The 25,350-nt window shown below is 37.1% G+C and overlaps 1 protein-coding gene across 4 annotated transcripts in view; it reads left to right on the plus strand.

The window, feature by feature from the left end:
• TPP2 (tripeptidyl peptidase 2) overlaps nucleotides 1-25,350 on the plus strand; it is a 76,347-nt gene that overhangs the window by 18,334 nt on the left and 32,663 nt on the right. For all 4 annotated transcript variants that reach the window (XR_011506643.1, XR_011506644.1, XM_014839439.3 and 1 more), the window contains exons 5-12: nucleotides 1,654-1,778; nucleotides 9,381-9,544; nucleotides 13,006-13,160; nucleotides 13,828-13,904; nucleotides 15,999-16,126; nucleotides 19,250-19,349; nucleotides 22,911-23,059; nucleotides 24,754-24,869. Coding sequence is in view for 2 of the 4 variants with exons in the window: in XM_014839439.3 (XP_014694925.1) it covers nucleotides 1,654-1,778; nucleotides 9,381-9,544; nucleotides 13,006-13,160; nucleotides 13,828-13,904; nucleotides 15,999-16,126; nucleotides 19,250-19,349; nucleotides 22,911-23,059; nucleotides 24,754-24,869 (1,014 nt within the window). In the remaining 2 variants the exon portion in view is untranslated. The remainder of the gene's footprint in view (nucleotides 1-1,653; nucleotides 1,779-9,380; nucleotides 9,545-13,005; nucleotides 13,161-13,827; nucleotides 13,905-15,998; nucleotides 16,127-19,249; nucleotides 19,350-22,910; nucleotides 23,060-24,753; nucleotides 24,870-25,350) is intronic.

Raw genomic sequence — 25,350 nt, forward strand, 5'->3', positions numbered from 1 at the left:
TTTGGCTATCACAAGAAATGCTATTTTGAAGATTCTTGTGGGTGTCTCTTGGTAGGTCATAAAGTGGTAGTATCAATTCCTATTTCCACAAGAAGTATATGAGAGCACCCATTGTTCTACATCCTTAAATAGCCATCAAACTTTTTAAAATCAATTTATAAAATGAAAATTACACCTTGGTTTATTATGAAAGAAATATGTGCTAGTTGCAGAAACTTTTGGACAGCACGGGTAATAAAGTAGCAAATGAAGGGCTCCACAAGGCCACCCGCAAGGATGATAACAGCTTGATGTGTATCTTTCTAGGTTTTTCTTTTATGTATGCATCTACCTTTTCTTAATCAAAAATGGAATCGTTTTAGTGGTTCTCATCCCTGGCTGCATATTAAAGTCACTTGAAGAGCTTTAGAAACTGCCAGTGCTTGCACCCTAGAGAGGAATTAAATTAAAACCTTTCAGGGAGGCAGGCATTTTTAAAAGTTCCCCAGGACTGCTGGTTTGTATGTATCTCCATATGCATATTTAATTTTTATTTCCTTAATCTGTGTACATCATCCTTTTTTAACAGCTGTATAATTTTCTATGAGATCAATATTTGTGTTTCAGCCTCTTATTAGACAGATTAAATGTAGGATTTCAGGTGCTACCCATATACAGCTAACTTTATAAAAGAGGGATCTAGATTTAATTGTACATTTTATTTTATTTTGTGTATCAAACATGTCGATATAATTGTTTCTTTAAGGAGGAGTAAATGTTAAATATGTTGAATAAATAAAAAAGCATAATTTAAGACTTTTGGAACATGTGAAAATTAAATTTTTATTCAGGTTAATGTAGAGCAGTCTAATGTAGTATGTAGTTAAACTAATACTTAGGTTGAAGAATGTGAAATTCTCATGTTTATAGATCAAATGGTTAAGTAGCAGCTTATATGTACATGGTCATGAATATAGTATGTATTTAATGTGGCAAATTCTAGAAGAGGTGATTCATGGTTTCTATTATTTATTTGGGTTCTTAAGAAACAGATTTGAAATGGAAATAATCCTGATATAAAAGACTGTAGATAGCCTATTTTATGGCAATTTTAGAGCTACTTTTGGAAATGAGTTAGTCATGCACTACACAATGACCTTTTGGTCAACAATGGGCTGCATATATGATAGTGGTCCCATAAGATTAGTACCATAGAGTCTAGGTGTGTAGCAGGCTCTGCCATCCAGGTTTGTGTAAGTACCCTCCATGATGTTCACACAATGATGAAATCGCCTAACAGAGCGTTTCTCAGAACGTATTCCCTTTGTTAAGCAACATGTGACTGTATACAGATTAAAGATATGTGACCAACATATCTTGGCCAAATGATAGCACCAACGTGTAGCACAGTATCTTTCCCAAAGCAGGTGGAGTGAGAGTGACTGAATGAGAGATTGAGTAAAATAAGTATTATTTTTTAAATGTTTACCATATTAATATCGGCTTCATTAAATTGAACTACAAGTTGCATAGATATAACAAGAAAATTTTCTTACGTTTTTCCAGGGTAAAAGGACTTTACTATTGAGTCACACTGTGTCTTTGGTTGTATGTTAATATAACTTTTCAAGAGTACAAAATGTGCTAATATTAATGTATTTTCTGATTGATTAGGCAAATAAACTAATCAAAGAGGAGCTTCAAAGTCAAGTGGAATTGCTAAATTCTTTTGAGAAAAAATACAGTGATCCTGGCCCTGTGTATGACTGCTTGGTATGGCATGATGGTGAAGCCTGGAGGTAAACTCGATGTATTTTATAGATCTTCACTTAAAAATCTTTTTATCTACTCTGAAGAACATTAAACCCTCAGAACTCTCCAGAGATTTGGTTCATGTGATATTAATATCACTAAGCAAAACTATTTGAGAGCCAAATTGGCTTTTGGGTAGTTTTGGACAAGCCGTTTGAACTTCAGTATTTTAGACACTAAACCTGACTCCTGTCTCTTTTAAAGAAGCTTATTTTGTTAACCAGATAGTAATCATTAGCCAGATATTAGCAGGTTGATCATTGTGTATGTAGAAATGCTCCTAATTGAAACTAGGCAATTTGGAAAGTAACTGCAGAGAATGTTGCCAACATCTACTATAAACATTTTAAGGGCAAAGGTGGAAAGCTGGGTGAAGATTTCTCAATAGAGATAAGGTAGCTAGGAAGAAAACAGACAGTATGATGCGGTGGGGAAGAGCTCGATCTTGGAAATGGAATCCTAGCTCTGAGACCTTGAACACTGAATGTAGAACTCTAAGCCTGTTTCTTCATCTATTAATTGGGAGAGTAATCATACCTATATAGAGGGTTTGTGAAAATTAAATTTGATGTTTCTAGACATAGTAAGCACTCAGTAAATGTAAGTTATTACTCCTGCTTCTGCTACTACAAGTGGTGATTTATACTGAGCTATGTATCATGTACATTTTTCAGTTTTTTTCTTAGTGAATCGTACACTGTGTTTCTTAAGGTTGGCTAGTGTATGGAAATAGGGATATGTTTCTGCTATAGATAGTCACATGTGTGTTTTAGGGTACCTGCAGTAAACCAGAGAGACTGCTCCTTGAAACTTGAAATCAAGAATCATTTTCTAGTTTGTGTCCCTGCTCATAAGCAAAGAATTGTTTCCTAAGATGTGGCAAATACAGAACATGATGACTTGATTTCTGTTCTCTGATTGTATCACAATGTACCATTCCTCAAGGAGGGCTTTCCTCCCATGGATGTGGGTACTAGCTCATCTTTGATAATGAGTATATGAAATTTTCAATTGAATAAGAGATCCCTGCTTCATTTGGGACTAAAAATGTTAATATTTGCATATAACATTATTTTAATCCAAATGATGTTAAATATTAATGCAGTTTTTGTGTGATTCTGGTATGTTGTTTGAGTGTGTGTGTGTATGCAGGTGCGCACACATTGTGAACATTTTTTCCAAAAGCTTTGCAGAAAGCTTTGATCACAGTAGTTGTAATATTAGAAAGGTGTTCAGGCGTATGGTTTAGTAAATGTTGGTACATCCTTTAGGTGGTATAACATGAAACAGTCATTCACAGTGATAAGCCTTAGGTGGTTTTAGTGTGGGAGAGGAGGGAAAGTTAATGTGAAGAAATGCTAGATAAAAAACTGAGTATTTGCAGAAAATATACTACACAAAGACTTAAGGAAATGCTAAAATACTGGCAGGGATTGGGTGGTGGGGTAACAGGTGGTTTCAATTAAAGTATTTCCTACAGATGCTGAAATTACTGCAGATTACTTTGTCCCATGGAAAAGGAGTTTGGGGTCAGCATGTCCAGAGTGCCAGTGTATGTTTCCAAAAGGTTTCCTTGATCTTTAAAGCAGTTGACAAAGCAAGGGATATACTGTAATAGTTTGTGGGCAGCTATTCTAAGGTATCTTTTAGAACTTTTGTGTTGGAAATAAAATTTAATCAAACGTTAGATGAACTAAAATCTGAAGTCACAAATAACGTTTTAGAAAATGTTATTATAATCAATGAAAAATACGACAGAATTATGCTTTCAGGTGCTACTAGAAGTAATTTCACTTTTTTTGCACAATACTGTATACCATATACGGCTCTGATTCCCCCACCCCATCTCAGAGTTAGATCCAGAATTTTTGAGGATAATCTTTAAGATCCTCAGTTATCTCTGGTGAATCTAGGCACTATCTGCAGTATTCTTTCAGAAATGCCAGCTGTTTCTGAGGGCGGGTAAAATGACCTTAAGTGCCTTGTTTTGCTTTTGTTTTTACAAAGAGTGTCAAGTCTGTCCTCCCCCTGCCACAGTCCCACTAATTGTTGATCCCGCGTCTCTGTGCTTAGCAGGTAACCTCATAGAAGTATACTGTAGTATTTGTCAGGATGTATAGTACAAACTCAGTGTCACTCAATATGGAGCAAAAACTGATTGAGAGAAATAGTATTTACAGAAGATTACGTAAAGGAAAGACCATTAATTAGTTTCTTTTCAGTGGTTTTTGACCTTGTTATCTCAGGTTTCCTTTGAGATTCTGTTGAAAGCTGTGGATAAAAAAACCGTAGAAAATTGGACAAAGAAATATATGAAAATGTCCAGGAATTTATAACTCAAAACCCGACACACACGTGTACTCTGATCCTGTCCGTCAGCCTCTTCTCCATATTCTCTTTCTCTGTGTTTTAGCCACTATTCCTTGAACTAAGCCAACCAAACCTTCAGACGGTTATAACCTTGCACCACATTCACATTTGCCCTCTGTGGTGTTATTTAGTGAAGTCAGTAATAATTTATTTATTAATATGGCATTTGACTTGTTGAGTCACTCCGTGTTGATGGTGGTTATAAGAAACTGATCTATGAAATGTGTCACTACATTTGCTGTGAGAATGTTGTTAAAGATGTTGATGCATTTGTTCTTTCATCATTTGGCAAATACTTGAGTACCTTCTCTGTACCAGGCCGATTGTAGGGAACATACTCTACAGTCCCTAGGCTCTGGAAGCAAGTATTGGAAACGTCTGAACCATCTAGGAAGCAGTAAGAAAGATTTCAATAAGGATCAGCACAAGTCAGCTAAACAGAGAGGGTAGGAAAAGGGGGTTGAAGAAAGGGGACCAATCCAGAGGATGCGGGAGGAACTGTTAGGAATTTAGAGCGTCTGGTGGGCTGGGTGAAAGAAGGGGAGGACTTCAGAGATGATTTCCAGGGTGTTTGCTGGCCAGTTAGTTATCTTTTGGAACCAAAAGTGCTACTCTCTGGCAAATATTGAGGATTTGATGTCGTACATTTTACCTGGTAACCTCAGTCCTGGTTCCATTTCATACGCTACTTGTTCTCTTTCTGCCTCACTTTTCCCCTAAGTGTTCAATCTCCTATATCTTGCTGTGTTGTATGTCCTTCTTCGAAATGCCATAAATCATTTTAGGCACTTGTTGATTGAAGTATACATAAAAACAAACCAACAATTTCAGAGATCCTTCTTTCTAAATTGTCGTAGTTTGTTAATGAAATATATGCCTTAGTATTTATAGTAAATATCTTATCTGTACTATACTAGTGGACTTCCGTTAATTCATTGTAGCAGTTATGATTGACTAACTGAGCTTGTTAAAACACAGTTCTTATTTAGAAAATGTGCACACAGTATTGACCCTTAAATGATGTGCATTCTTTTTGTGACTTTTTTATTTTAGATTTATTTACTTTTAATCAGACTGTCTTCTAAAGTGTTTGGAATATGTATTTTCTTTATTTATTGTTATTATTTTTTTAAAGATTGGCACCTGAGCTAACAGCTGTTGCCAATCTTCTTTTTTGTTTTTTTTTTTCTTCTTCTGCTTTTTCTCCCCAAATCCCCTCAGTACATAGTTGTATATTTTAGTTGTGGGTCCCTCCAGTTGTGGCATGTGGGACGCCACCTCAACGTAGCCCAACGAGCAGTGCCATGTCCACTCCCAGGATCCGAACCAGCGAGCCCCGGCCACCAAAGCAGAGCGCGCGAATTTAACCACTCAGCCATGGGGCCAGCCCATGGAATATGTATTTTAAAAATTGAAAATTTAGACATGCTACTGAACAAACAGTGGATTATTGAAGAAATTAAAGAAGAAATCAAATATTATCTGGAGACAAATGAAAATGAAAACACACCATACCAACTTATTTGGGACGCAGCAAAGGCAGTCCTAAGAGGGAAATTCATTGCAATACAGGCTCACCTCAATAAGCAAGAAAAATCTTACGTGAACAACCTCAAACAACACCTAACAGAATTAGAAAAAGAAGAGCAAACTAAGCCCAAAGTCAGTAGAAGGAGGGAAATAATAAAAATTAAAGCAGAAATAAATGATATTGAAACAAAAAAGACAGTAGAAAGGATCAGTGAAACAAAGAGTTGGTTCTTCAAAAAAATTAACAAAATCAATAAACTCTTGGCCAGACTCACTAAGAAAAAAAGAGAGAAGTCTCAAATAAATAAAATTAGAAATGAGAGAGGAGAAATCACAACAGATATTGAAGAAATACAAAGGATCATAAGAGAATACTATGAAAAACTATATGTCAACAAATTGAACAACCTAGAAGAAATGGATAAATTCCTAGACTCATGCAACCTCCCCAAACTGAATCAGGAAGAAATAGAGAATCTGAATAGACCAATCACAAGTAAAGAAATAGAAACAGTAATCAAAAACCTCCCCAAAAATAAGAGTCCAGGACCAGACGGCTTCTCTGGAGAATTCTACCAAACATTCAAAGAAGATTTAATACCTATCCTTCTCAAACTATTCCAGAAAATTGAGGAAGAGGGAACACTCCCTAACACATTCTATGAAGCCAACATCACCCTGATCCCCACACCTGACAAGGACAGCACAAAGAAGGAAAACTACAGGCCAATATCACAGATGAACATAGATGCAAAAATCCTCAACAAAATTCTGGCAAACCGAATAGAGCAATACATCAAAAAGATTATACACCATGATCAAGTGGGATTTATACCAGGGACACAGGGATGGTTCAACATCCGCAAGTCAATCAGCGTGATTCACTACATTAACAAATTGAGAAACAAAAACCACATGATCATCTCAATAGATGCAGAGAAAGCATTTGACAAGATCCAACATCCATTTATGATAAAAACCCTCAATAAAATAGGTATAGAAGGAAAATTCCTCAACATAATAAACGCCAAATATGACATACACACAGCCAACATCATAGTCAACAGATAAAAACTGAAACCCATCCCTCTCAGAACAGGAACAAGACAAGGGTGCCCACTTTCACCACTCTTATTCGACATAGTACTGGAGGTGTTGGCCAGAGAAATTCGGCAGGAAAAAGAAATAAAAGGAATCCAAATAGGCAATGAAGAAGTAAAACTCTTGCTGTTTGCAGATGACATGATCTTATATATAGAAAACCCCAAAGAATCTGTAGGAAAACTATTAGAAACAATCAACAGCTACAGCAAAGTTGCAGGGTATAAAATCAACATACATAAATCAGTAGCATTTCTACACTAACAATGAACTAACAGAAAAAGATCTCAAAAACTCAATCCCATTCACAATCGCAACAAAAAGAGTAAAATACCTTGGGATAAATTTAACCAAGGAAGTGAAAGATCTATACAACGAAAACTACAAGACTTTCTTGGAAGAAGTCGATGACGACATAAAGAGATGGAAAGACATTCCATGCACATGGATTGGAAGAATAAAAATAGTTAAAATGTCCATACTTCCTAAAGCAATCTGCAGATTCAACGCTATCCCAATCAGAATCCCAATGACATTCTTTACAGAAATTGAACAAAGAATCCTAAAATTCATATGGGGCAACAAAAGACCCCGAATTGCTAAAGCAATCCTGAGAAAGAAGAACAAAGCTGGAGGCATCACAATCCCTGACTTCAAAGCATACTACAAAGCTACGGTAATCAAAACAGCATGGTACTGGTAGAAAAACAGGTCCACAGATCAATGGAACAGAATTCAAAGCCCAGAAATAAAACTACTTATCTATGGACAGCTAATCTTTGACTAAGGGGCTGAGGGCCTACAGTGGAGAAAAGAAAGTCTCTTCAACAAATGGTGCTGGGAAAACTGGACAGCCACATGTAAAAGAATGAAAATTGACTATTCTTTTTCACCATTCACTAAAATAAACTCAAAATGGATCAAAGACCTAAAGATTAGGCCTGAAACAATAAGTCTTCTAGAAGAGAATATAGGCAGTACACTCTTTGACATGAGTTTCAAAAGAATCTTTTCGGACACCATAACCCCTCAGACGAGGGAAACAATAGAAAGAATAAACAAATGGGACTTCATCAGACTAAAGAACTTCTTCATGGCAAGAGCAAACAGGACTGAAACAAAAAAACAGCCCACTAATTGGGAAAAAATATTTATAAGTTATTTATCCGACAAAGGGTTAATCTCCATAAAATATAAAGAACTCACACAGCTCAACAAAAAATCAAACAACCCAGTCAAAAAATGGGCAGGGGACATGAACAGACATTTCTCCAAAGAAGATATACGGATGGCCAATAGACACATGAAAAGATGCTCATCATCACTAGTCATCAGGGAAATGCAAATCAAAACTACACTAAGATATCACCTTACACCTGTTAGAATGGCAAAAATATCCAAAACCAAGAGTGACAAATGTTGGAGAGGCTGTGGAGAAAAAGGAACCCTCATACACTGTTGGTGAGAATGCAAACTGGTACAGCCATTATGGAAAACAGTATGGAGATTTCTCAAAAAGTTAAAAATAGAAATACCTATGACCCAGCCATCCCACTACTGGGTATCTATCCTAAGAACCTGAAATCAGCAATTCCCAAAGTCCCATGCACCCCTATGTTCATCGCAGCATTATTCACAATAGCCAAGTCATGGAACCAACCTAAGTGTCCAGCAACTGATGATCGGATAAAGAAGATATGGTGTGTGTACACACACACACACACACACACACACACACACACACAATGGAATACTACTCAGGCATAAAAAAGGACAAAGTCGTCCCATTCACAACAACATGGATAGACCTTGAGGGTATTATGTTGAGTGAAATAAGCCAGACAGAGAAAGACGAACTCTGTATGACTCCATGCATAGGTGGTAGTCAACATATAGACAAAGAGAACTGATTGGTGGTTACCAGAGGAAAGCGGGGGAGGATGGGGGGAGGGCACTAAGGGTGAAGTGGTGTACCTACAACATGACTAATAATAATGTACAACTGTAATTTCACAAGGTTGTTAACTATCATAATCTTAATAAAAAAAATTGAAGAGTTAGTAAAATGGGAAAAGAGCAGACAGGAAGACCACCATAAAACTCTGTAGAAAATGCCTTTCCTAAAAAATAAGCGTTTGCCTAAGGCTGTTCTAATTATGGGACCAAGCCTCAGTATAGTTCATCTATCAAGGAGCTTACATAAGCCGTTAGATTCATGAAGGCAATTCTAGAAGCAGCAGCAGAAAGTAAGGCCTAGGCTGTGTGTCAGAATCATCCTAAGCTATTCTAAGGCTCTCAGCTAAGCTTTCTTAAGTGGTAGAAGATTTTCTGCTTGGAGTTTTGTGATGGACAGTTTATAAAGCCCTTTGTATATGGCTTTATTTAAGGGCTGGGTCCTGTAAGCTGTCTTAGCTAATCTTTACTGCTGACTCTATGAAACAGGAATCTAAACCAAGCAATTACTGTGTCTGCTGTGATAGAAATGGAAAGGGTAGTAAGAAGATAGCTGAGAAACAATATTACATGATTTTTAGAAAGATAAGAAAATAGATAAATTTCATTATCTACTTTTTATTGTCAATTTATAGAGCCTGCATTGATTCGAATGAAGACGGGGACTTGAGTAAATCTACTGTTTTGAGAAACTACAAAGAGGCCCAGGAATATGGCTCTTTTGGCACAGCTGAGATGTTGAATTACTCTGTTAATATATATGATGATGGAAACCTGCTCTCCATTGTGACCAGCGGAGGTATTGTGTTTCAGATTTGCCTACTAGAGATAAATTTATGAAGTGGTAAGATGATAAATTCCTACAGCCAACAGCAGCCTTATAGAGAATTTAGAAATCCCAACTGAAGAACTAGGTCTGGAATAATAGATGTGATTTGATTGCCTGGCATGATGTTGTTTTAAAGTCATAGCCATGTAGGATCCATTCCAAGAGTAGAAACATGGTCCACCCTCAGAAAATCCATCAACATAATTCATCTTATGCACAGTAATTTCACCTCCAGATATTAACCCTTGAGAAATTCACCTATGAATGCAGAGAGTCAGGTAAAAGGGTCCTTACCACACCATTCTGTGTAATTTCAAAAAAGTTGGAAACTATCTAAATACCCATCAACAAAAGGACAAGTTTCTAAAAAAATCACATTACTCATCCTGTGGAATATATTATATAGCAATCAAAATGAATAAATCTACATATGCCTGTATGCATAAATCTCAAATACATAAATTTTAATGAAAAAATACATCGGTAAAACATTTGTGTAAAATTCTTAAACATTCCAATTAATACTGTATAATGTTTATGGATATGTGTGTATATTTGGTAAAGAGATGGAAAGAAAGTGCACACCAGCCTCAGGGTGGTGGCTACTTCAGGGGAGGGAACAAGGAGAATGAGGTAGGGCAGCTAACTCCACCGCCCCTTCCCCAACTTTATTAACATGTAGCTGAAGTACAATAAACCGCACATACACACGCACAAAATTTGGTAAGGTTTGATACATGTCTATACCTAGGAAACCATCACCACAGTCAAGATAATGAACATAACCATCACCCCCAAAAGTTTGCTTGTCTTTTATAATCCAGCCCTTCTCCATCCGCATCCCCGGGAAGCCACTGAACTGCTTTCTGTCACTCTAGATTGCTTTGAATTTTCTAGAATTTTATGTAAGTAGAATAAAAAAATATTTTCCCCCTGCTTTATTTCAGCAAAATGGTTTGAAATTTGTCAATATTATTATTATAATAAGCTAGTTCCCTGTTGCTGGGGCATCTTTCATCATGTGGGTGCACTGAGGTGTAGTGATCCATTCACCTACTGATGGGCATTTGGATTGTTCCAACATTTGTGTACAAGTCTCTGTGTGGAAATACGTTTTTATTTAATTTGGACTGATATCGAGGAGAACTGGTTGGGAATGATGGATATATGTTTAACTTTTTAAGAAACTCCCAAGCCCTTCTTCTTGGGCTTCTAAAAAGTGGCTGCACCCTTTTACCCTCCTGCCATCAGCGTCAGCCTCCAGGAGCTCCATATCCTCACCAATACGTGGGGTGGTCAGTCTGCTAAACTCTAGCCCCTGTAACTGGTAGGTAATGGTAACAAGGTATTTTTTGGGGGAGAAGATTACATTAAAATCCATTTCCTGTTTTTATTGGGAAAAATAAAAATGGAAGAAGTGGTAACAGTGGGCCCATGTTCTTGCACGACAGCAGTTGTCTAGAGCACAGGAGTCAGCCTTGCAGCAGACCCAGCTGGAAGAGTCATGTGCTCTCGCTTCTGGAGTTCCAGCTACTCTGATGTCACCCAGACATGAAAGCCCAGTGTCGGTTGTCATTTATCATTGTACTTGTGTTATTGTTTATCTGACAGTGGTGGGACATTTCTCTGTAGCCATGTCTTTTAAGAAGTTTTTTCACTTAAAAAGAGTCTAGTGTTTTTGTTTTACTTTATGGATATATAACATATGTACAGAAAAATATACAAATCACAAATTGTACACACATTGAATTATCACAAAGTGGACACTTCTGTGTAACCACAGCCAGGTCAAGAAATAAAATGCTATCTGAGCTGCTGCCATCATGCCTCTTTCTAACCACTTAACCTACCCCCCACTCCTCCCAGAGCTAACTGCTATCCTGATTTCTATCACCACATTAGTGTGAACCATCCGATATTGCTGTTTTTGTAGGGCAGAGATGATCGAATAGTGGTAATTTCACATAGTTCAACCTAATGTAGTGTTTTCCCGGTTATATAGATAGAATTATTAAGTATATATCCTTTTGTGTGTGACTTCTTTAGGTCAACCTTATTTTTGTGTGTTCATTACATAGTATGTGGAAATAGTGCATATTTATTGCTATATAATAATGAATTCTATGAATATGCTATGTATCCATTTACTATTGATGGATCTTGCGGTTGTTTCTAGTTTTTGAATTTTACAAACAATGCTACCACAATCATCTTTGCACGTCTTTTAGTGTACATGTGCTTGCATTTCTGTTGAGTGTATAGCTACAAGTGCAATTGTTGGATCATAGGATATGCTTGTGCTGGGCTTTCCAAAATGCAGGTCTGCAGCCCCACCAGCAGTGTAAGTGCACATCCCTATCCACAGTTGCTGTTGTCAGCCTCAAAATTTTAGCAAGAGGTATCTCATGGCTTCAGTTTGCATTTCCCAGATGACTGATGAAGTTGAACATCTTTTCGTATATTTATTTGCCATTTCCTTATTATCCTCTTTTGTGAAATTCTTTTTCAAGTGTTTCGCCCCATTTTCCTTTTGGATTCTCCTTTTCTTTTGGATTTGAAAGATTATGTTCTGGATATAAGCTCTTTGTCATTTATATATATATTGCAATCACTTTCTCACTTTTTTTTTTTAAAGATTTTATTTTTTTTCCCTTTTTCTCCCCAAAGCCCCGCAGTACATAGTTGTATATTCTTCGTTCTGGGTCCTTCTAGTTGTGGCATGTGGGACGCTGCCTAAGCGTGGCTCGACGAGCAGTGCCATGTCCGCGCCCAGGACCTGATCCAACGAAACACTGGGCCGCCTGCAGCAGAGTGCGAGAACTCAAGTACTCGGCCACAGGGCCAGCCCCTCTCACTTTTTGACTTGCATTTTCTCTCTGAATGAAGAGGATAGAATCCAGAGTAGCAGAATAGTGTATGTAATTCAAAGAGTTTCATTTTTTGTGAATTATTGATAAAAGACTTAAGATAATATACCATTAGATATTAAGATCAGAAAAATATATTTGTGTTTTTTATATAAATATATATATTTTATATATATATACTTTTTTTTGGTGAGGAAGATTAGCCCTAAGCTAACATCTGTTGCCAATCTTCCTCTTTTTTTCTTTCTTTCTTTTTTTCTTTTTCCTCCTGAAGCCCCAGCACATAGTCGTATATCCTAGTTGTAGGCCATTCTAGTCCTTCTACATGGGAGGCCACCACAGCATGGCTTGATGAGCAGTGTGTAGGTCTGTGCCCAGGATCTGAACCAGTGAATCCTGGGCCACCAAAGCAGAACGTGTGAACTTAACTGCTGGGTCATGGGGCCAGCCTCGAGAGTGTATTTTTATTCAGTTATTTTTATCATGATTAATAATATGCAAATTGAATTGAATGGTTAAAAGTTTGGGTCTGTGAGAATATTTTTCTCCCCTTTTTGTGTCTAGGGGCTCATGGAACACATGTAGCTAGTATAGCTGCTGGACATTTTCCAGAAGAACCTGAACGGAATGGTGTAGCTCCTGGTGCCCAAATTCTTTCAGTCAAGATTGGTGATACAAGACTAAGCACAATGGAGACAGGCACCGGCCTTATACGAGCTGTGAGTATTTGTGAGCTGTTGACTCAGAAGATTAATGATTGATGATCTTGGGTATTTTTAGGCTTATAAAGTGCCCTTGGTTTACCAAGAATACATTGAACTGTATTTGGTGTACAGGACTTTGTTTTAAAAAGCAAAAGTGCTTAATTCATTTTTAAACTATTTTTTATTAAAAATTATTAGGATAAAGCTTTTTGATATAACCGTTATGAAAATATTATATTATACTTTTCATTTTAGTAAATCCCCTAGCAAGCTATTTTGAGATACTTTAAAAAAACTAAAAAAAGACCTCTTAGCCAGCTTGCTCCATCAGCCTAAGAATTTAACTAATATTCTATGTTTCATTTTAGCATATGAATTAGATTTTATTTACTTTAGTAATTTTAGAATTTCATGAGGACCATTCCATTCCCTCTTCCTCTCCCTTCCCCAACTCCATTCTGGAAATGTGAGCTTCGTGTTTTATTGAGCATTTACTCTACTCTCCCTCCCCCTATCTTTTTTTTGAATTTATCAACCATATGCCTAGAAGTAACTTATAAATTTGGATTTGAATTAGAATATTGTTGGTTAGAAAACTATGGGATTCCATGCCTTTATTTTACTGGCTAATCTGTTTCTATAAATTGCTGCCTAAACTAGACTCTCTTCATCTTTTTAATAGATGATAGAAGTTATAAATCATAAGTGTGATCTTGTCAACTATAGCTATGGAGAAGCAACTCACTGGCCAAATTCAGGGTGAGTGTTCTTTGACACTTGTTAGCCGTGGAAGCCTAGCTCATGAAGAGTATGAGATGTTTTTTATAACTGGATTCAATATCACGACTGAAAAAGAGTGCTTGCAGTGGTTAGATGACAACTGTGTGTCTCCTAGACCTCGAGCCCACATTCCCACGGTCAAATCTTTGATGTCGTTGTTCTCCCCTAGCCAGGTAGCCTGAAGCCCATCTGTCACTCTAATTCCTCTTCCCACAGCCTGAACTCTTTGAGGTGTACTTACCTGACAGGACTCTAGACTTGCAGAAACCCTGTCGTTCCCTTAAGTGATCCCACACCTGATCTGCCACTCTTTGCTGGAAACCCCCCTGACGTCACGCTTAAATTTATGACCACAGATCTCAGATGTTCACTCTGCATCGCCTTTGATCACACCGCATTTATCTTTTCATCCTATGTGACCATTTTACACCTTCTTTTCCCTCGGAGACCTTCAGAGACCCCGTTTCTTCCCTCAGCTGATGGCCACACCTTTCTTTTCCACTGATCCTAGAAGCGCTCAGAGGGGAAGTCTGTGCCCTTTCTGTGACCTGCTCTCACCCCGCTGTCTCACCTTTCCTTCTTGGGTGATAAAGGAGTGCCCAGGTCAGAAGTCTCTCGTGCGCTTGTGATCTAGTTCCCATTTCTTTTCTCCTTAGAGACTGCTCCAGCATCATCCCTCTCCTTTCCTGGATTATTATCATGACACAGACATCCTCTAGAATCTGCTAGCTTTAAAACAGATGAACCAAAAACCTCTTCCTTTCACACTGCCTTCACACACTTTTCCAGCAAAACTCACTGTTAGTTGTGTGTGTTCATGGTTTCTGAGTCTCCTCAGTTCATCCCAGTGTGTCTCACAGCCCAGCCCTCCTCCCAGTGTCGTCGGTGTCTTCCTGCTTCCTGGCTTGGCCTTGACCTCATGTTACCTCACCTCTTTTTTCTTCATAATGGTAACTACTTGAAATTACCTTATTTAGAGTGTTTACTTCTTGATCATCTTGCCCCCACTCCCACCACCTAGCCATCATATATACCTATCATCCAGTTTCTGACACTCTTTAATAAAATCCTGTCAAAATGCAAATTTTACCAAGCCAGGCCATGTGGTTCGCTGTTCTCAGTAACTTAATTTTCTCAGGTAACTGGTTCTAGGTTTCTTGTGACACGTGCCCTTCCCAGCCTTGTAACAAGCAGCCTGTCATCCTCAGTGATTTCATTCGTGAACATGATCTTGCCCTTTGTTCTCTTGCTTCAGTATCTTACTTACCTAAGTGTTATTTCTTTCTCTCCTTCTCTGACATTCATCCTTTTAAAGTCATCTTTCCCTAATATTCTTTCCTTCACACTTACAACTTTGGAGTGTCCTTTGCCCTATATGTTTTTTATATTGATTCCATTTTCTTCTTCATGGTCTAACTTCATCTCCTTCAGTTAATACCAGTACATTTTTCTTGCTTGCTCTCAAGCCAGATGTCATAGATTTTAAATCTTGAGTTCTCCCTGTTGCCTTATTTCTCCTTCACCTTTGCCACTAATCAGAAATAGATATAGGAATCCCCTGAAGAGTCTTTTCTGAATACGTTACTTTACCACCTATTGCCTCATCCCCCAATGACTGCCAGTATTTCAGTATTTTCTTTCAGTCCTTTTGTAGTTTATTTTCCTATATATATTCAATTTTGTATCCAGCATTTGCCCCGCGTTTAATCTCACCTCATAACTCCTTCCCTACAGTACATCCGCACTAGGGCCTATCACTTGGAGTGGCTGTACGTTCCATGTTCTGCCAATGGTGGATGTGCTGAAATTTACTTAACCATACATTTGAACAATACTTTGGTGGTGTAGATACTTTGGGTATGGAAGCTAAGCGTTTTAGTTTGAGAATGTCTTCTGCGTGATTCTGATGCACTCCTCCTTATTTATAGCCACTGTTTTTAGTTCTACTCCTTGGAACCCATGTTTTAGTTTAGTTTTTTATATAAGCCATATTTGAAAATATTTTCACAGGATAATATATTTCTTGAAAAGTAGGACAATTTTTTATGTTCAAAGGAATTTGATCTCTTTCAGGAGAATTTGTGAAGTAATTAGTGAAGCAGTGTGGAAGCACAATATAATTTATGTTTCAAGTGCCGGAAATAACGGTCCATGCCTGTCTACAGTCGGTTGTCCAGGTGGAACTACGTCAAGTGTAATAGGTTAGTTTTCCTGTTTTAGAAGTAGACTTGTTTAAAACAAGCAAACAGAAAAACTCAGTTAATCCAGTGTTAATTGTATCTGCTATATGCAAGGCACCGTGAACCCTTAAGTATACCCTCAGGAAACCGAAATCTAGTAGAGACCAGCTAATGTAGAGTTTACTCTAGTTTAAAGTAGGTGGGAGTCAGTGGTTTAATGAAAGTACAGCCGCAGTGCTGTGGGATTACAAAAGCGCAGTTATTTCTGATTTGAGAGTTTAATGAAGGCTTTCTGGAAGGAGTGTGAGATGAGGATTTCAGTAGGTAGAAATGAGCAAGGGAAAGGCTTTCCAGACTGACTGAACAGCATAAATAAGGAGGCTTGCCTCACTCTCTATTTATAGCGTAGACTATTTATAGTGGGTTTCCACCTTTAACTTCCCTTGGGACCTGCAGAAAGACTCAGGTGTAGCGGAAGATCCCTTCTTCTTCATGATGAGAAAGCAGTTAAAACACATTTGTTCCGTGAATGTGGCTTTTCTTACACTATTTGTTCTTTAGGCTATGATGCAGTTTTTTTTGTCTGTTTCACTGTACTCTAATGGAAAAAATGCCTATCAATAAGAATTATGGGAAATCAAAATTAGATGCAGTCATAGGATGAAAATAATAAAATTAGCTTAATTATAGTATGTAGCTGCCAGCTTGTGCAAAAAAGCCCATAAAACCCATACCGTTTTTTTAATATGAGGCATGAATGAGGAGGATGAATTGAGAGAACAAGTATATAGTAAATGATGCCTAACATAGTTTATTTATTTTGTTTATTAAGATTATGATAGTTTACAACCTTGTGAAATTTCAGTTGTACATTATTGTTAGTCATGTTGTAGGTACACCACTTCAGCCTTTGTGCCCTCCCCCGACTCCCCCTTTCCCCTGGTAACCACTGATCAGTTCTCTTTGTCTATGTGTTAACTTCCACCTATGAGTGGAGTCATACAGAGTTTGTCTTTCTCTGTCTGGCTTATTTCACTTAACATAATACCCTCAAGGTCCATCCATGTTGTTGTGAATGGGACGATTTTGTCCTTTTTTATGGCTGAGTAGTATTCCTTTGTATATATATACCATATCTTCTTTATCCAATTAGCAGTTGCTGGGCACTTAGTTTGGTTCCACATCTTGACTATTGTAAATAATGCTGCGATGAACATAGGGGTGCATGGGACTTTGGGAATTGCTGATTTCAGGTTCTTAGGATAGATACCCAATAGTGGGGTGGCTGGGTCATAAGGTATTTCTATGTTTAACTTTTTGAGAAATCTCCATACTGTTTTCCATAGTGGCTGCACCAGTTTGCATTCCCACCAACAGTGTATGAGGGTTCCTTTTTCTCCACAGCCTCTCCAACATTTGTCACTCCTGGTTTTGGATATTTTTGCCATTCTAACAGGTGTAAGGTGATATCTTAGTGTAGTTTTGATTTGCATTTCCCTGAAGATTAGTGGTGATGAGCATCTTTTCATGTGTCTATTGGCCATCGGTATATCTTCTTTGGAGAAATGTCTGTTCATGTCCCCTGCCCTTTTTTTGATTGGGTTGTTTGATTTTTTTAGTTGTTGAGCTGTGTGAGTTCTTTATATTTTATGGAGATTAACCCTTTGTCGGATAAATAACTTGTAAATATTTTTTCCCAATTAGTGGGCTGTTTTTTTGTTTCAATCCTGTTTTCCCTTGCCTTGAAGAAGCTCTTTAGTCTGATGAAGTCCCATTTGTTTATTCTTTCTATTGTTTCCCTCGTCTGAGGAATTATTAACATAGTTTATTTTTAAGTGAGATCAGTATAAGGTTATACGTCCTCACATTTGTGATTGGATGCAGGACTATAGAAACTGTTTGGTCCCAAGCAGTATTTCTGATGTATGTATCAATAACTGCATAGATATATGGAGGGTACAGATGTTATTACAGGTTTACAGATATGGATGTTATAGATATATAATAACATTTGAGTGTGAAAGTTTAGAAACTAGTCCTTTTATAATTTTTTGTTTCAAAATAACAGTGATGTTAGATTTATAGGACATGCTTTTATTCATAGCTTCTAAATTTTAGTCAAGTATAGCTTACTGTATGTAATTTAAAACCTCTTGCTTAAGTAATTGTGTTAAATCATGGGTTCAGTGCCTACCCGTGATATATCCGTTGTGTACTCCAGTTCTTTAGATATTTTAGGTACACAAATTAAAATGAAACAGAAAATAGATCTGAAAGGTACCTAAGGATCAAAAAGTACGCTGCTCTGCTGCAATCTTAGTATTTGGTCATTTTCTTATCCCCAGATTGATTGAAATTTTAAACTAAATTTTGCAAAATTATTTCAGTTTTGTAGCAGCATTGTTTACCTAAATCCCTTTAATTCACACGTTTTGCCCAGTTTTCTACTCTGAGTATGTGTATGTTATAAAGAAGAAGTAGGAGCTCGTGGACCTGGATCCTAAGTCTCGTCTCTGCCAGTCACGTGTGTGTTTAGTACTTTTTTCCAGCCTCTCTAGGCCATGTTTCCAAATTTCTAAAATGCAGGAACTGAGTTTGATCTCTTTATTCTGTGTTTCAGAGTCTCTCTAATTAATCTGCATCTACATATTTTTCTAGAAGATTGTGGCATGTTATATCTTTGTTATTTGCTCATTATTACAGCCAAATATTTTTAAGGCGTGGGATACTGCCAACTTTCTGGGTAGAATTTTGGATATAATGGTCATTTAAAAATGAAGACAGTCAACTAAGTCCTTTATTTTTCTAAATTTGAAGTTATATTTTGTAGTTTAAAACACATTACACATTCCTCCTCTGTTTCTTTTACACATACAAGCACTTTTAGGCACATTATTATGTTTAATCCATATAATAATCCTGGTAGATTTTTTTATATCCAAAAGCAAGGTATGTAGTATAATGTCTGGGACACTGTAAACTTTCCTTGGTTATTAAGTTTTCTTATCTTTCCATTTTATGAGGGAGAACTGTGGTACAGGAAAATCAAGCAGTTCACTCAAGGTCACATAGCCCAGTGAATAGTGGATTAGAATTAGGATCCATTTTTGTGTCCTTTTGTTAATAATGAAATCCATCCCACAGGTGTTGGTGCCTATGTTTCTCCTGATATGATGGTTGCTGAGTATTCTCTGAGAGAGAAATTACCTGCAAATCAATACACGTGGTCTTCTAGAGGCCCCAGGTAGGTTGAGAGTAGTACATGGGACTATTAGAAACATTTGGTTAAATTTTACATGGTGGCAAAAGGCAGAGTTTCAGTAATTTTACTAGTTCTTTCTATTAATTTTTGCTTGTTCGGCATTTTCATTTTAACAGTCTCATGTCAGGGAAACAGATAATTAAGTAAAATACAGTTATGACATAACTAATCTGAGTGTTTATTCCTATGTCTGTGCCCATAATCTTTCACTGATAAGGATCTAAATAAAAAGTAAGGACTTGATTATCTTTAGAAAGTAGTGAAAGCCATTTGAAATAATTTTGATATTTGAAGTTTGGTGAAACAAAAGCCCTAAGCTTTTGTAAAGGATCCCAGTTATAGGCCTACATACCTGTGTTCACATTTTTGAAGCTATAACCTACTTCGAACAGTTTTTGGGAACAGTCCGTAGTAGGCAAGTTATATTTGATAAATGAAGTTCATTTATTTTGGTTCCCTGAAATCCTCTGTGAACTATATTTATCTGATTCCAGGAACTGCTTATCTTTCTCAAGATAGAGAAAGAGGTATATTAAATCCTATTTTATATAATCCCTCATTATGCGTCAATGGGTACAGACACCTTCTGGAAAATAAAGCCTATTTTAATTCATCCCTTTACCTCTTTGGAGTTATTATTTAAAGAGACCAGACTCTGAATTCAGTTCAGCAAATACATTACTGCCTGCAGCAGGTCATGATCTGAGTTCACAATGGGCTTACAGAGGTGGGAGCCATCATTTCCCTTTGAATGGAACCCCTCAAGAAGGAGATGGTGTTGGAGTTGGCCTTGAAGGATGGATAGGATTTTGAGAGATGGAAGAAAGAAGTTCTATATGGCAAGAATATCATAAACTAAAGATGAACAGGTTTTGGTGTAAGGTTTTTGGGGGAAATAACTAGTAGTTGGGTTTTTCTGAAGCATAAAATAGATAAAAGGAAATATTGGAAGATAAGATTAGAGAACTTGGTTGGGATCAGATCAAATCTGGTAATGCTAAATTTAACCTTGTGAGTTACGGGTATCTGTCTAGCCTTCTCTAGGTAATTTCTTCTTTCAAAAATAAACTTATTTCGATAGTTTATTCTTACTGTTTGCCACTGAAAACAATCAGGCTATGGATCTCCATGTAGATCAGCAAGCTTTGCCTGTATCATCACCATAGACTGCCCTCAACAGCCCAACTAACTGGCCTAAAACTCCACATCACTGAATAAGAGTGGCCAGGGGTGAGAGTCAAAGTGGGCAAAGGCTTTGTGTTTTATATTCAGTTAATGAAAGTATTATTAAACTTGTTAATTCTCGTCTAAGATTGATTTTGAAATGTTTTGTCTAATAGTCAGGATAAAAACAAAATATTGGGGAATGCTTAAGCCAGCCTTTCTCAGTCTTATTTGCATGTAGAACATTTAAAGAACTGTTTTAAGAAAACAAGGAGTTCCTGAATTATGAGGGAAGCTTGGATTAAAGCAGATACTGGTTCACAAGCCAGTCACTCTAAGAGTTGAGAGAATTTATTTCATGTTTACTATACTATAAATGGTCTGTTACTGCAAATACATGGTTTGATTATTAGATTTAATTATTAGAAAGGGTAGGAAATATAAAACATTGGTTAATGATCACTGAACGGAGTATGTTGTGTAGCACCATTTGAAAAATCCTTTTTGTCAGGAAAGACTGTCAGACATAGAGAATTTACTTGACTTCCTGGTGTTTGCAGGTATGGCATATTTCTTAAAGACAGATTACCAAATAATGTCTATGTAACATTTCAAATTTTTGTTACGTACTGTCTTTTAGGTGAAAAATATTACTGGCTTTTTTTTATTTTAAGGTAACTTTTTTTTTAGTTCATCTGATCAAACCTCAAAATTATGAGATAGTTTCTGTTATTATCCTTTTTTTTAATTGAAGTATCATTGGTTTTTAGCATTATCTAAATGTCAGATCATTATATTTCAGCTTCTGTATAGACTTCATTGTGTTCACCACTGAAAGTCTAGTTGCCCTCTGGCACCATTCAAATGTGTCCCTTTACCCCTTTACTCACTTCCCCTCTGATAAGCACCAATCTGTCCTCTGTGTCTGTGTGTTTGTTGTTGTTAAGGAAAATTTCATGTAATGTTTATATAAGGTTTTTTATAAGGAATTTGTAAGGTTTAAATAAGAAAAATTTTATTTTTTTATTTTAATAAAACTTATTTACATTTCATGGAACCCATTTTCGGAACACAGATTAAATAGTTTCTCATAAGCCACTTTAACAGACTATCTGGAAAATTAATAGAGAGCAATAGAAAGTAGTCAGAATTCGTGACTCTTGTAGTTGTTTTTTTAAATTATAAGATACCAAATTCTCATTGTGAACATTGGTAGTCAATATAATTGGTGCAAAGAATACATTCAGATGACATTTGAACACCCTTTTAGTCATTCTTGTGTGCATAAATGGGAGAACACACTGTTCAGATATTTTTGTAACCTACTTTTGTCACTCGATGATACAGTATGAACATCTTTACAAGTCAACAGGTATTTACCTAATAGTTGTTTTAAGATATTCACTAAAGGGGGTGCCACCAGCCCATTTCAGGAGGAAGCTACTATCTGTATTGCGTTGAGCTTCCTGTATAAAATTGTGGAACCAAATTACCCTAGTATTCCTTGCCAGGAATAAAAATAGTTCACTCATTGCGGGGAAGAATGGTAGAAGGGACCCAGCCTATCTGGGGAGTTTATGGCCACTCTTCCGGGGAGGAGGAAGTAGTGCGCCATTGTGTTACTCCTGTAGTTGGGGCAGAGGGCAGTGTGTGTGTTTGGTGATGATGTGATGGTGAACTCTACGGGCTTTGACTCATTAGGTCCTGCCTTGCCAAAGCCCACAGCAAGGCAGTTCTGTGGGCTTGAGCCGTCCAGTACGGCAGCCACTAGTCACATGAGGTTAGTCTGAACTGAGATGTGCTGAAAGTGAAATGTACACTGGGTTTTCAAGACTTACCACAAAAAAGAATATAAGTTAACTCATTTTTTTCTTATCAATTACATATTGATATTATATTTTGGATATGTTGGATTAAGTAAAATAATATTAAAATTAATTTCACCAGTTTCTTAACTGTTTTTTTAATGCGACTTTTAGAGAATTTAAAATGACATATGTCCCACATACTTCTATTGGACAGTGCTATATTAGACTTTAGACAAAGGCAAAGCTTCTGTTATTACAAGAGAAAAGTACGTTCATCAAGGATTCTGAGCAGTGATGTTCATTTGTTTTCCCTCTATACATATACCTGATATCTTTCACATGTAAGCCCAGACACACACACACACGTACACATTTTGTCCACTTGAAGGAAAAAAATTGCTGCATGATGGAGAAATAGCTGTGTTGTATATTATTTCCCCGTTGATTCCAATGACTGCAAATAGTCCATGGTCTTGTACTGTAATTTATTTGACTAGTGGCCCTTTTCATGAATGCCCATGTGTATCCAATTTTCACCATCATAAGCAAACTTTAATGGCTTTTTGTTCAGTGCTGATGGAGCCCTTGGAGTGAGTATCAGTGCACCAGGAGGAGCCATTGCTTCTGTTCCTAACTGGACATTGAGAGGAACTCAGCTAATGAACGGGACGTCTATGTCTTCTCCCAATGCGTGTGGGGGCATCGCCCTGATACTTTCAGGTAAAGACGTGGCTTAGTGCTCTCCATGGTTTAACTTTACTACCACTTCTACATTTCCAGGAAGGTGATGGTAAGTTTTTGGGTTATTCTACATGTATTTCAATTACAGTTTAATTACTTTGCTTAATGAGATAGGAGTGGCGTTATAAAATGGATTTTACATGTATCATTTTATAGTTCACTTTAGTCCTGGTTCTAAAATCTATGATGTATTTATAAACTTGGGTAAGTAAGAGTTAAGTATCCAGACAATTTTATGTTCATAGCATAAAATAGTCAGATAGTAGCCATAAAAAATAATAGAATGAATTTTTCTTACCTTAGTGCAGACAGATATTTTTGTTTTCCGGAGCTCTCATGGTGGTAAAATGTGGTAGAATTGGTGATGTCCTGGCTCAGAGTAAAGTGTAAGGTGGAGAATATTTATGTGATGATAATGATTTGAATGTGTATTCATTCAGTCAGCACATGTATTTATTGACTATTAATGACTATCTAGCATTATTTTAGCTCTGGGGCTAAATTGGTGAATAAAACATCAAAAATACTTGCCCATGTGGAGTTTATATTACCCTTGAGTGAGACAGACTATGAACAAACTAACAAATAGTTTCTATTATATTAGAAGGTAGTCAGTATTGCTGTGGAGCACAACGAAGTGCAGAGGGAGTGAGGACTTGCTAGGGTGGTGTGCAGGAGGCTTACAGTGTTAAATAGGGTGGCATTGGTGCTGGCTAGGACTCAGAGTTAGGGCAACCAGGCTGTCGTGAAGATGCCACCTCAGAAGTGTCCCTATAATCAATCCGGGACTCTCCACCCTCATTTCTAGTGCTTTTCAAGTTCACAAGATACTTCAAGGTTGCTCATGCCTGCCGTCTTTTGGCCTTGCAAACTCCTGTGCATTCTGTAAGAGCTGACTCATGTATCTGTCCCTCTGATAGAGCTTCCCTTTCTTTTGGATTCTCACAGACAAAATTGGTCACTTTCTTGATTCGCTCTTAGAACATCATATTTCCCTGTTTGTTTTGCTTCTTTCTTACAATATCGTAGGTGATTACATGTTTGATGAGCTCTGGAGAGGACAGGAATGCTATATTACTCATTTTTTATCTCTAACAATAGTCATTAATATGAAATTTACGGATTGGCGCCTCTACATCCTTCCCATAGAACAGTCATTCCCAGCCTGTCTGCTCCCTAGCGTCACCCAGGAAAGCTTTTAATCAGTATCAGTGCCTGGGACCCAGTCTCAGATGCTCATTTAATTGGTCTGTAGTGAGGCCTCAGCGTCACTTTTGCTTAAGTTCCTCTGGTGGTTATAACATGCAGCTGGGTTGAAAAGCACTGCCAGTGACCATATTGTTTGACCAGCAGTATTTGAAAGAAAATGTCACTCGAATGCCTTTAGGTATCTGCCTCCTGCGTGCATATTACCTCTGCATAGCCTGTGTTTGTGCCCTTGCTTAGTGGGCACGCAGTGGTTTTTGTTGAATGAAGTCTTTGTGTGATGCAAGCAGTTTGAGTCATATTGTTCTGTTTAAAAAAAAATTTTTTTTAAAGACTTAAAAATGAATGTTGAAACACAAGACATTAAAACCAGAGAATGTACATGTTATTGCTCCTGGTGAGGGGAAAAGGTTTCAAGTAGTAAGCTTCTCTAATAGTACTTTCTTGTTTTCGTTTTTTGACTTTAGGTCTGAAAACTAATGATGTTAACTACACAGTTCATTCAGTCAGAAGAGCTCTAGAAAACACCGCGGTGAAGGCTGATAATATAGAAGTATTTGCCCAAGGACATGGTATTATTCAGGTATGGTTGTTTATATGAAAATGGGTTGTAAATCATTAAGATAATATCTTAGCTATTACTGGATAAAATTTCTAGTTATAATGATGATTGAGTATATCTAATTCTAGATTATTTGGCCATAGTCGTCTCTGAACTATAAGCAGAGGATATGAAAAATTCTGTAGTTAAGACAAATTTGTTGGAGTAAGAGAAATATAATAAATGTAGGACGTGCAGAGGATGGAAATTTAAAGCAAAAAGGTAGAGGGCAAAAACTGGTACATCATAATGGCGTATGGAAGAGTTCCTAACTTTGGTCACTTGGGAATAAGAGGGTAATAGAGAGTGGAGTGGAAGGTGAGTCCAGGGGTCAGACTAGTATTTTGTCTAAAAAGGTAGAATTGTCCTTTTGATTGGGGTTACCATGTAGTTTAGAGAAGTGAATGTGGAAACTGAGTTTTTGCTTGCACTTTGCCATAATTGAAATCGGATTGGTAATTTG

Source organism: Equus asinus, chromosome 11, assembly GCF_041296235.1.
Source record: "Equus asinus isolate D_3611 breed Donkey chromosome 11, EquAss-T2T_v2, whole genome shotgun sequence".
Classification (NCBI taxonomy): Eukaryota; Metazoa; Chordata; class Mammalia; order Perissodactyla; family Equidae; genus Equus; species Equus asinus.